Source organism: Microcebus murinus, chromosome 11, assembly GCF_040939455.1.
Source record: "Microcebus murinus isolate Inina chromosome 11, M.murinus_Inina_mat1.0, whole genome shotgun sequence".
Lineage (NCBI taxonomy): Eukaryota > Metazoa > Chordata > Mammalia > Primates > Cheirogaleidae > Microcebus > Microcebus murinus.
In genome coordinates this window covers 29,716,782-29,730,308 of record NC_134114.1, presented here as the reverse complement: position 1 = coordinate 29,730,308, position 13,527 = coordinate 29,716,782, and the positions used below count along the sequence as shown (strand labels likewise).

The following is a 13,527-nucleotide window of genomic DNA, read 5'->3' as shown; positions in this document are numbered from 1 at the left end:
TCTTCTCTGATGGTTGTGTGACTTCCATTACTACCACCAGTAAATGCTACACTCACAGGCTGTGTTCTCTTGGCCACACCGTCTTTGATGACATGGCTCATCTGATGTGGGTCTAGCACATCAGATATATTTAGAGAGATTACTTGAATTACAATTCTATTCTTCACTTTAAAAAGGATTCACATCATGGTTCCTTTAAATATTTATTCCTCTGGAGCATTTAATATATGGTTTGAATTATAAAAATTTGATTTCTATATAACTTCCCAGCATATTTATTATATTTTTTTAAAAAGGTTCAACAGCATGGTGAAGGGAAAATATATAGAATAGAGTCAGTCGGATACATGTGGATTCAAATTCCATCTGCACATATGAGTTACACATGATGTGGGACTTATTTCTTAACTTGTCTAAGCCTTAAATTCTTAATCTTTAAAATGAGAATAAATGATACCAGTCCAGAAAGTTTGTTATGGAATTAAACAAAATAATGCACAGAAGGCACTGACTGTATCTATCATAGGTTTTCATTACATTTTGAAACAGCTCACTATATACAGGTAAGATTGTGATTATGGTGTGAATATTAAAACATTTTATTCAGACAGAATGCGTGTCTACCAATGTCTATATTTTTCAAGTGAAGAATTAATTTCTCAAATAAAACTCTATGTAGTACACTTTTCAGGAAGAGATTGTTTATAGTTCTGAAGGAATTATATGAGATGTTTCCTTTGGAGAAATCAGTTTTACATTATTTCCCTCATTCATCCAAATTGTATTTTTAGTAAGAGAAAAATAGGGTATGGAAATCATATCACTAAATATGAACTCAAAAGTTTGTCAAGACTAGGACTTCACCAGCTATATTTTTTCCACAACATGTTAATAGATAATATGTGAAAAAGTTAAATGAATGCGAGAACTGAGACCCATCAACATGATGGCATATCTAATTTAAGCTGTTTTCTTTGTTTCTTAGTGGTACATAATTAATGATATATGTTTACAATTTATGGCATCATATTCAATAAAATAAGGTAGAGCTTCTTCAAAATTCACAGTGCATATTTGCATATCAAAAGATCCTAGAAATTCTGTTGAAAAGATACCAATTTAGGATTAAGAAATTAAGAGTTTGCAATTCATGGTCTAAACTAAATTATTCCCCTGCTGCCAAGAAACCACCATACTATTTAAGGTATTAATTTTAAAACCTCATGTAACATTTGTTTGCTGTTTTTTGATTTACAAAGCTATTTCTGAAATGTTATCTTGTTTATAACAGGTAATGTCTAGTTCAACTTTATAGACAGACAGGCACAAAGTTAAAAAAAAAAAAGAAGAAGAATAAAAATAGAAAATGTTTTTTCCACGAATACAACTGCCACCTACCTTTCCCTTTTCTGTTGCCTGCAGAGAACCATCAGATACCTACCTACATTACACAACACAAAGGAGAAAAAAAAAACTCCTACCAAACAGACCACCAGCACATCCATGAAACAGAAAGGATTCGGCATGGATTGTTATACCTAAGTGCTATTCAGTTACTGGGGCTGCCAGTGCCAGCCTCTTGCAGAGTTCCTAAGGTCAACAGATCACTACCACTCTCTCCTGGCCCCCAAGCACATGTTCCCTATTCTTTGCTGATCCTGTTTGGCCTCTGAGATTTTGCCTTAACCCCTCCTATAAGAACACATTCACCAGAATGACATTTACCCTCTATATCTAGTTCAAATCTGTAAATGTTGGATATAGGTAGTTTAGCAAGTTGTGGACTTATTATCTCTCAACATTGCATTCCTTAAAGATTTTTTGAATAATAAGGAAATCTGTTGTTACTACTTTTTTTTTTTTTTTTTAATCTTTGCAGCTAACAGGCCCTATTCAAGTCATCCATCAGGCAAAAGCTTGCTGTGATGTCAAAGGAGGAAAGAATGAACTGAGCTTTAAGCAAGGCGAACAAATTGAAATAATCCGCATCACAGACAACCCTGAAGGAAAATGGTTGGGCAGAACAGCAAGGGGGTCATGTGAGTGAAAATTTCCCTATGACTCCAAGTGTTTTCTTTTTGAGCCAATATTAAATACGTAAATTCCTCTGGAACTACTCATAGGCATCAAGCTAGGAGAATGCTACAGGGTGGACAAAGGCAGGAAAGTTTTAAATGGCAGGTATAGTTCCATCTTCACCTCACGTGTGTTATCTTTTTAGTGGGGAACAATGTAAAGTTTTATATTATTCCAGGGAGGAACAAAGGGCATTGTGTTCTGCAATGATGTTAAAAGGAAAAAATGGTTCATTTGAATCACATTGGAAGCTTTAAAACAGTCTCTAGGCTTACGTTAAACTATAGTTTATAATACAACAGGACAAGACTTTGACAGAGTATAAATCAGAATTGCAAGCAAATAAATAAAGGAAAAATTTTAAAGAGCAAATGTCCAATTGATATTTTACTCACAATTTAAAAATATTTAAACTGCAGTTGCCTGAACATAAATCGTTCCCTTTTTGGCAGATGGCTATATTAAAACAACTGCCGTAGAGATTGACTATGATTCTTTGAAACTGAAAAAAACCTCACTTGGTGCTTTTTCAAGACCTATTGAAGATGACCAAGAAGTATATGATGATGTTGCAGAACAGGACAATATTAGCAGGTATGTGCAAATACATATGGTAGAGCAAGGTGACCAGACAGTCACCTTGTCAGAGATTGTGTATTTCAAGATCCTAGAATTTCACCTTCCATATCTCTATCACTAAACTAAATGACCACTACAATAACCCCAAGAAGGGTGAACAGTCATCTAAAGCTCCATAGTCTTTTCTTTTACTGTTTGAAAAAAAAAAAAAAATATATATATATATATATATATAGTACTACGTGAAATATAAATGGGCCATTTGCCAGGTCTTGTCAAAAGTTTTATCATTTCAAAATACTTTTATAATATTCATTATGATTTGATCTTAGGGATATGCCTAATATAAATATGATTTGGTAAAATATGAAGCATAAAATATAAAATAAGCCCCTTTTTTACCCTAAAATCTCTGAGTCTAAATATATTTGTTGTTATTATTGGAAAATATAACAGAAGAAAGAATAGTTTTTATTACAACTTCAGTTTTCTCTTTCAAAGTAATAAAATATTTAGAGATTGTTTCTAATCTTTTGTTGCTTCAAAATATGTTGCAATAAATAATGTAAAATTATTAATTAATTTATAAAGTAAAAAGTCAATTCCCTATGGTTTCTGAGTATCAATTAAGGGTCCAACTTTCCCTAGCCCATTTATTCCACTAGGTTAAAGAGACCTTCCCTTCATGAAGTATGGGAACACCTGCCTGGGCCAGAGGGACAGAATAAGACATCCTTTCTGGAGGAGCAAGAGGGAAGATTAGCCATCTTCTCTTTGTACCTCTCCTTCCCTACTTTCTCTCCTCAGTCTTACACTCTCTCTCCATCCTTTTTCCTCTGTCTCTTTGTCCCAGCTCTGATCTTCCTGTGTCCTTTCTTCTCCTTCATACTTTTCCATTCCCCTTCTCCTTTCATTCCTTCTTTCCTCCAATACCTCCCTTTCCTATTAAAGCCATGATCCCCTCAAGTTGAAAGAAAAGATGGAGGAAAATCTCCAGCTCAGTTCAGAATCCTAATTTTTCTATGCCTGCCTTATGAAATTAGGAAACCTCCATTGTGATCCAAAAAAAAACATGATCTGGCCAGTGTGGTGGCTCATGCCTATAATCCTAGCACTCTGGGAGGCCAAGGCAGGAGGACAGCTTGAGCTCAGGAACTGAAGACCAGTTTGACCAAGAGTGAGACCTGTCTCTGTTAAACATAGAAAAATTAGCCGGGCGTGGTGGCATGCACCTGTAGTCCCAGGAATCTGAGTTTGCTATGAGCTATGATGACACCACTGCACTCTACCCAATGCAACAGAGCAATACTCTTTCTAAAAAAAAAAAATCTGTTGTGGATCTTCACCTAGATAAAATTGTGTCTGCATTCTTCATAACTCAAATTTCAATGAAAAAAATTAATTGTCAGTCATTTAAAAACCACCAAGTTAGTAATATACTTATAAAACATATGAAGAATTTAATTTCCCTCTTACAGTCTTTCACCTTATATCGTCAATTGAACTTGTTATGCTGCTTTCTGGCTGTTTGTCTTTCTCATGTGAATTATAGCCTGCTATGCCTTCTTACCATGCTATGATCATAAATTATGAAACACATGTCAAAACATGCAATACATGGACTAGAATTTGATTTGCAGATCATAAATTGACTTTAGTAATAAGAAACGCATTGCCCTAGTTTGAGAGTCAGTAAATCCCAGTTTAGGGGGCAGATGAAGTTCCAAATAGTCACATTCTACAATTTACAGAATTTTCTGGACATGAGTATGTCAAGTATTTTACCAAGGTATATACTTTATATTTTATTTATTTTTTAAAAGTACATTTTCTTTATTTTGCATTTAAAGATCCCAAGTTACATTAACAAATACATATTTACACTGATGTGCATAATCAAGAAAAAAATAATACATCCATAAGAAAGAAATGATGTTCTTAAAACGAAGCATTGTTTAACCATATTAGGTGAATGTTTCCCCAAACTAGCATTACTACCTTTTTCCATTTTAATGAATCCATATATACCCCAACTCTGAAAACATGCTCCAGTTAGTAAACATGTAGCAGAAAAATAATCTTATATTTAATAAAAGAATGAGGTTGGGCCGGGCGCGGTGGCTCACGCCTGTAATCCTAGCTCTCTGGGAGGCCGAGGCGGGCGGATTGCTCGAGGTCAGGAGTTCGAAACCAGCCTGAGCAAGAGCGAGACCCCGTCTCTACTATAAATAGAAAGAAATTAATTGGCCAACTAATATATATAGAAAAAATTAGCCGGGCATGGTGGCTCATGCCTGTAGTCCCAGCTACTTGGGAGGCTGAGACAGAAGGATTGCTTGAGCCCAGGAGTTTGAGGTTGCTGTGAGCTAGGCTGACGCCACGGCACTCACTCTAGCCTAGGCAACAAAGCGAGACTCTGTCTCAAAAAAAAAAAAAAAAAAAGAATGAGGTTGGAAGAAGTCTATTATATGGTTTTATTGCTCAGTATCTTAAACATATATAGCACCACAATATTTACTAGCAGCTATTCCTCTCTTATGCATACTTAATAAGAAAATTAAGGAAGAAGCTATTTCTATACATGTTTTATTTTTGAAACTACAGCTGCTGCTGGCAGAGATCTTAAAACAGAACGTCCTTTGTTCTTAGTAGAAAAAGGAAAGATGCTGAATATAGTCGGCAGCTTGCCCTGGCGAGGATGAGAAGAGAAGGCATCATCTTCTCTTTCTCCACCCTCCTCGTGCCCCCTGGTCGCTGCACTCTCTGCCCACCCCTTCCTGATTCCGCTAGTGTGAGGAGAGATGGTCTTGGGTTTCCAACTCTGGGAGCAGACATGAGGCTTCAAAGCACGGGCCCTGACAGGTCCTTCTCTCCTTCTTCCCCTCTAAAGCAGTTTCTGTACTGAATATGACACATTGAAGGAAAGGAAATTACAAATGCAAATACCACTGTTCCATCACACAGCAAACCTTCCTCCTTCCATGTATCCCTCCCACCCCGCCATCCTCCTCTCCACTCACACCCTCCCTCTTCCTCTTCCTTCCTCTCTTCAAATGTTTTACATTCTGAACAGGCCAGTTTAGGAAGTTGAAGACTTGCTTTCGAAATGATATAAATGAGTGGCAGCTTTGCTCCTGGTCTCCACAACCCTGTTCTTTAGCAATTGGATATAAAAATCTCCAAGATGAAACGTATTTGCCAGGAGTGGCAGCCAACCACAATGCAACTCTTCATGTAACTCCGACTGCCTGCTTCATGCTTAGAGAGGAGAGTCAGGGAAAATCAATGTGAAAATGGCACTTAAGCAAGTGAAGAGTGTACTGCAGCTTTTTCAAAAGTCAATTCCTTATTTATATAGCAAGACGCTTATAACATGTTTTTCTGCAAAGTTACATTAGCAACAATACGTTTTTATGTCTAAATTAAAGAGAGATCTGCATCAGATCACTTTCTTTTACTGACTTTTAACATTAAGAAATAAGATATGAGTACTGTATAATTGCCCTGTTTGACTGCAACATCAAACTGGTAACTGTTGCTGACAGATTAACCGAGGGGAAAAGTAGGGGTATAGGGAGTGCCGCTAGGAGTAGGAGTGGGCTTGGTCAAGTCACTTAATTTCTCAGAGCCTCAGATTCTTTTCTGCAAAATGAGATAATTAAATAGATGACTTCTGGGATTTTTCCACTTCTCACAGTCTACATTTCCTTTGCTCTTACAGAACTCATATTTCGGTGGGAGATACAGGCAACAAAACAGACAATAACAACATAAAATTCTAAAATAGGAAACCCATATAATGTTATGAAAGTAAATAAGAAAAACAGGCAATCTGGATTTAGATAGTTGGGGTCATACTATATTAAAAGCTCTATGAATAAGATTTCAATTTTTAAAAAGTTCTCCCTTTAAGAAAATTTTAATGCTATTGGACTAGGAGTAAAATGCTGCAGTTATAAGATACTGAGAGAAGATTGAATTTAATGCAATGATAATTGCTCTATTATGATTGCTGGAATAATACCCTTGAGGTTTGTTTTAATAGTCATCTATGGAATGATGTAATAATGTATAATCTGAAAACTGCCTCATGAGAAAATGTTAAAAGCCAATAGTGTCATTGTTTTGAATACCATAGGTAGTACTCTAACTCACTTAATTCTTGTTTTTTGTTTGTTTTGTTTTGTTACCTTGTTATTAGTCATCTGTTATGATAAGGAATATTTTTTCTTCCTTATTACATATAGCATCCTAATAAAGTTTAACTGGAACATTATTTCTCTTTTGTGTAAGGGATCAATATATGTACTTCTCTTTTTGAAAGCTAAATAATTCATATCTTAATTTAATATATCTGGGGTTTCTTTTTTCTAGCCACAGTCAGAGTGGAAGTGGAGGTAAGCCACACACTTTTTTGATTACTTTTTATATTGATACATAATATTTATACCTATTTATGAAGGTATATCTGTAGTGTTTTGTTACATGTATAGAGTATGTAATGATCAAGTCAGTGTATTTAGGATATTCATCACCATGAACATTTGTCATTTCTATGTGTTGAGAACATTTCAAGTCTTCACTTCTGGCTATTTTTAAATGTGCAATACATTATGGTTAACTACAGTCACCCTACTCTACTATTGAACATTAGGACTTATTCCTTCTAACTGTATGTTTGTACCCATTAACCAACCTCTCTTCCTCTTCTCCCTATCCCCCAACACACACACTCTTCCCAGCCTCTGGGATCTATCATTCCACTCTCTACCTTCATGAGATCAACTTTTTCAGCTCCCACATAGGAGTGAGTACTTGCAATATTTTGTCTTTCTGTGTCTGGCTTATTTCACTTCACATAATGACCACCAGTTCCATCCACGTTGCTGCAAATGACATGATTTCATTCTTTTTTATGACCAAACACTATTACATTGTATAAATATATCACACTTTTTAATCCATTCATCTGTTGATGGACACTTAAGTTGATTCCATATGTTTGCTGTTGTGAATAGTGCTACAATAAACATGGGAGTCCATGTATCGTTTTGATAGTTCCTTTCCTTTGGATAAATACCCTCAGTAGCGGGATTGCTGGATTGTATGGTAGTTCTATGTTTTAGTTTTTTGAGAAATCTCCATACTGTTTTCCATAACGGCTGTACTAATTTACATTCCCACCAACAGTGTATGAGGGTTCCCTTTTCTCTGCATCCTCACCAGCATCTATTCTTTCTTGTCTTTTTGATAATAGCCATTCTAACTGGGGTAAGATGATATCTCATTGTGGTTTTGATTTGCATTTCCCTGATGATTCATGAGGTTGAACATTTTTTCATATACCTGTTGGCAATTTGCATGTCTTCCTTTGAGAAATATCTATTCAGATCCTTTGCCCACTTTTGAATTTTTATCTGTGGGTTTTTGTTTTGGGGGGTTTGTTTGTCTTTTGTTTTCTTGTTTGGGGGGGTTGCTGTTGAGTTCCTTGTATATTCTGGATATTAGTCATTTGTTAAATGAATAGTTTGCAAATATTTCCTCCCATTCAAGAAGTTGTCTTGCTGTTGGTTGTTTCTCTTGTTCAGAAGCTATTTAGTTTAATATAGTCACATTTGTCTTTTTGGTTTTGCCTGTGTTTTGGGCATCTCAGACATAAAAATTTTGCCTAGACCACTGTCCTGGAGTGTTTTCCCTATGTATTTTTATAATACTTTTATAGTTTTGGGTCTTATCTTTAAGTCTTCAATCCATTTTAAGTTGATTTTTGTATATGGTGGGAGATGGGGTCTAGTTTCATTCCTTTACATATGGATATCCAGTTTTCCCAGCACCATTTACTGAAGAGAATGTCTTTTTCCTAAACTATGTTCTTGATGCCTTTGTCAAAAATCAGTTTGCTGTAAAATTGTAGGTTTATTTTGGGGTTCTCTATTCTGTTCCATTGGTCTATATGTCTGTTTTTACACCAATACTATTCTGTTTTGGTTACTGAAGCCTTGTAATATATTTTGAAGTCAAGCAGTGTGATGTCTCCAGCTTTGTTCTTTTTGCTCAGGATTGCTTTGGCTATTTTGGCTCTTTTTTGGTTTCATATGAATTTTAGGATTTTTTAAATTTCTGTGAAAAACATTGATATTTTTATAGGGATTGCATTGAAACTACTGTATAAATTGCTTTGGGTAGTATGGTCATTTTAATAATATTAATTCTTCCAATCCATGAGCATAGGAAGCCACATAGTTTTATCAGTAGTTTCTCCATAAGTCGTCAATATTTTTGTGTATATTAATGACAAAATACTTTAACTTGCAAAATAATAAAATATATCATAATGTGGTCTAAAGAACACTAGTTTTGGAGCCAGTGAACTGGATTCTAGACCTGGCCATCAAGAGACTCTAAGCAAGTCACTTCTTTCTTCCAAGTTTGTGATGGATTATAGGGTGACCCCACTCCAATGTGCCCAGCAAGGTCTTGATTTATGCCAATTGGCTGAGCACAATTAATAACAGCATCCCCCTCCACTTTCAGAAGCATCCTTATTTGGACAATAACTTACATGGTCTCTTTGTGGCTCCTAAAGACTCTTCTGTTTCCCAGCAGCAAAATAAGGGATTTGAACTAATACCTTTCGGGGCTAAAGTTCTCATACTAAAAGTGAAATTTCAAATTCATTGTACATATTTCTGCACATAGAAGGTATTCAGTAAATATTTGTTAAATAAATATCTGTCAAACAGCAAGGTTTCTGAGGAGTATAAGATAACAAATGGAACAAGAGTTTAACTTAAAAAATACATATTATAAAGGTTACCTTTCATTTATTTCTTTGTTTTAAGCACCATCAATGTTTACAAATTCACCTTTCATTTCATTTCATTTCATTCCATCTTCATTTATATCTTGATCAGTATCTTTTTCTGAATGTCTCCTCACTGTTAACTAGATATTTTATCGCCTCCTCACTTCTCTTTTCAACAAAAAATATTTAATTCTATCCTAAATTCAATTTTACTTTTTCTCATGTTTATTCTCCCCCATTCCTTTCAACTCAAGTCCATGGTACTTCTTATCACCCCTCCCTTTTTATTGTAGTTTCAGCCCTAGGAATTCCTTATAAAATGATCAGCAAAGCAATTTATATGACTGTAGAAATAGAAAGACTTTTTACTTAAATGGTTAGCATAAAAGACAGTTTCTGCAGTTAAATAGGAAGATTTATTATCAAAATCTGTGACCATTACATGGCCAAATTATGAAATTAACAGAAGATTTCCCCCTGTTCCAAATGAAGGGATGTTCCCACCACCACCAGATGATGACATTTATGATGGGATTGAAGAGGAAGAAGCTAATGATGGGTAAGAACAATCAGTGAATTGCTTTTTGCAATTATTGTATGTGCTGAAACCTAGTTTTGATTTCCAATTAGGGCAAAACCAGATAATAATGTTCTGTGTTACATTACTCCAAATTAGTTGGGTATTTAATAGCAGTAGCAAATCGGGAAGTGTAATTGCACTGCACTTAAATGAGAGGGTAGATTGGAAGAATCTCGACTATGACAAAAGAAGTAAAATGAAAAAGGGATAAATTACAGGTGTTGTAGATGTTTTTACAAACCTTTTCCAATCATTTATTCATCAGTTAATAATTTACTTTTATAATAATCTCTGGAGAGTTTATCAGTTGCACGATTATCCCTTGTACCATAACATAAATATTAGGCAACCCAAATAAATTGAGACCATATGCTATCGTGGCAGAACTAGTACTGAATACTTAATCCTTTAGCTTAATAATAAAATATTTATATTTATTATTATATTTAATAATAATTCATAAAAATAAAAATACTTTAAGTTAATAATAAAATAAATTTTCTTTCCATTTTAAAACGGCATATTCAAAAATTTTAAATCTATTATTTAATTTTAATCATAAAGCTAAATTAATGTTTAAAATTTAATCCTAACTGACTTAACTTCAAATTTTAAGAACAAAGAGAACTCTCTCGATAGAAAAAAATGATTAGCCTTGTAGTAGCAGTATTAAAACACCATGATCTATAAGTTTAATAGCATCATTTTATTGAATACAATGTGTCATTTCCTGCCTGAATGATTAATGCAGTTAAATATAAAGAATCTGAATGTCCATGCAATGTCTTCACATACCACTAATTATTACATTCTGATCAATGCCTGCGTGCTCCAAAGCTCCACACTACAGGTTGAAGAGAAGAGTAACACGTGGTCCTGGGGGATTTTGAAGATGTTAAAGGGGAAAGATGACAAAAAGAAAAGTATACGAGAGAAACCTAAAGTCTCTGAGTCAGACAGTAACGAAGGTTCATCGTAAGAATCAATGAACTAAATCCAGTGCACAATAACTACACTAATATTTATTTAATAAAATGCTACTAATATTCAATAATCAATAACCAAATTCTGATAGGCTTAAACCATCTTCATGTTATTTCCCATTAATCATCTTAGCCTCATTTATGGTGTCATCCTTTAAACTCATGCATTACCTAGAGGAGCCCAGGTAGTCAAAAATCATCATGTAGTTCAAAGATATATGTCACTTTCCCCACAAATGTGCACAAAAAGACACTGACACACAAGTGCACATACACCCTCACACACTCATACACAAACACACATGCCATTTAGTGGGATTTTTTAACTGTAGTATTTCATTTAAAAGCTCATAATTCCAATTCCACATTTTACTATACAGTGTTTTATATTGACTACTCTTAAAAATATACATTCTCATATAAAAATTAATTTGCTGGAAATAAAGGACATGATTTGGAATTTCTTTTCTCTAAATACAGTATTTAAAATCTTTGTAACTCTGTTCCCTAATAATGACATGTTAATATTATTTGAATTATATTTCTTCTTTGAAATCATTCTAAATATCTTGAGTTTGTCTAAATAAAAAGTAAGCCAAAATTATTCTTTTTCCATCCCAAAAATAAGCATGTAGTATAAATTCCATACATTCAAATTTAAGGATCTTAATCATGTTTCCTGGTACAAGAAAGTCTTTCTCTTTTATGTATACCTAATAAATTCACCACATTTAACTAAAGTCCTTGTAAGATATTAATTCTATATAGCATAGCTCATTTTAAACCCTTTTGTGAAATACCAAAACAACAGTACAATAAACAGTAGAATTGAAATTTTAAGAAAACGTGAGATCGCTCTTGAGCAGTATTAGGCAAATATAATCCTTATTTTAAGATAAGAGAATTTTTTTTCCTGCTTCAATTACACACCATTGAATTCTGATTTTGAATCATTCAAATTAATGATCCCTCACATTCTGCTTTAACCATTGATTCCTGTCCTGTACACCATTCTTTCAATGTGGGGGAGGGACAGGGTGTGTGTGTGTGTGTGTGTGTGTGTGTGTGTATTTAGAAGTCATAGTTCAGAAAATAATAAAAGCACAGGTCTTTTTTTGTTGCAACTAAATGCCACCTAATCCTAATAATCAGATCACTTCTGTTAATAAGCTCTCACTCTCTAGTTTACGTGGATATTCCTCTCATGCACCATTCTCCTGGGGGTATATATGTACATATTGGGAAAACATGGTCATATTCCTTTGTCCTCTACTGATTTTGACTTTACATTTTTACTCTTTAATGCAACTAACCAGTTTTGGCCAGAGATACGTATGCCACAATGACTTAAAAATACTGAGTCCATTAAATTTACTCTGGTGTGATACTCAGAGTAAATTTTCTATGTAATGCTCTATGTAAACCTCAGAACAAATCTGAAAACATTGGTCTAATGATTGTGGGTAAAATAAACCAACTGAGTGTCTTTCTTGACTGTTGACTTTTTGGGTCAACATTGGGGTTCAAAAAACAGTCTTACTAAATTCCAAATTGATGGACAGAAACTTGAATTTAGTGGAGAAATGGAGGATGAGAAAGGAATGATGATCTACAAATTAATTAACCTTTATATTCCTCTGGGTTATTGACTGTTCATATCTCTCCTATATAACCAATTTCCATGTTCATATTAGTCTGATTATAATTATGTTCTCATTTTTTTCCAGTTTTCCTTCTCCCCCTAAACAATTGGGTAAGTAATAAAAGCTAATTGTATATTCTATACCTTTATTTCTTACAAATAGGGTAGTGGAAAGCATTGGATATAGTCACAATATCAGTGTTAATGTCTTGACTCTGAAAATAATAAAGTATGTAACCTTGGGCAATTAACTTCACCTGAGTGGCCACCATTGCTCAAGAATAAAATAGAAGTATTTAAAAAATTAAAAATATTCATGGTTTTAAAACTGTTCTTCCAGGAGCTGCTATGGAGTTAGGGATAAGTGGGAAGAAATAAGCACCAACAACCACTATATCCCCTCATCCCAATTCAGTCCATGCTTGATATATGGGACTTCTGCATAAAGATATCTAAAAACTTGCTGGATTGTGTGCCAATAAGGCCCATTTAAATCTAATTTATTTGATTTTTTAAATGTATAATTAATATTGCATTTGGCAATTTTTAAATGTAACACAGTGTCTTCCTTGTACAGTTTCAATTATTTTTTATCCCTGATGAGACAGATCTTTAAGAGATTTTTTAAAAATTTACTTCGAACAAAATAAAATATCTCATAAGAGTATTGAGGTGCTTTCAAAGAGTTTACTTAAATTAAAAGTCAATTAAAAGAGCAAGCCAACACAGAGATAATCTATTCTTCCAAACATTTTATCTGACATTAGAACTTTCTTTTCAGTTATCAATTTGAAAATAGGTAAAGGACTAACTCAATTTGATCAGTACCTGATGATATGCTTATATTCTAATTTATAATATT

The 13,527-nt window shown here is 34.1% G+C and overlaps 1 protein-coding gene across 6 annotated transcripts in view; it reads left to right on the top strand.

Annotated features, from left to right (window-relative positions):
• The window catches only part of FYB1 (FYN binding protein 1), a 147,388-nt gene that overhangs the window by 113,114 nt on the left and 20,747 nt on the right, over positions 1-13,527 (top strand). For 4 of the 6 annotated variants that reach the window (XM_076007984.1, XM_076007981.1, XM_076007983.1 and 1 more), the window contains 6 exons: positions 1,880-2,039; positions 2,529-2,670; positions 7,030-7,052; positions 9,953-10,019; positions 10,878-11,015; positions 12,751-12,776. In XM_076007984.1, the coding sequence (XP_075864099.1) occupies positions 1,880-2,039; positions 2,529-2,670; positions 7,030-7,052; positions 9,953-10,019; positions 10,878-11,015; positions 12,751-12,776 (556 nt within the window). The remainder of the gene's footprint in view (positions 1-1,879; positions 2,040-2,528; positions 2,671-7,029; positions 7,053-9,952; positions 10,020-10,877; positions 11,016-12,750; positions 12,777-13,527) is intronic. The other 2 variants (XM_076007985.1, XM_076007982.1) reach the window with 2 other exon arrangements.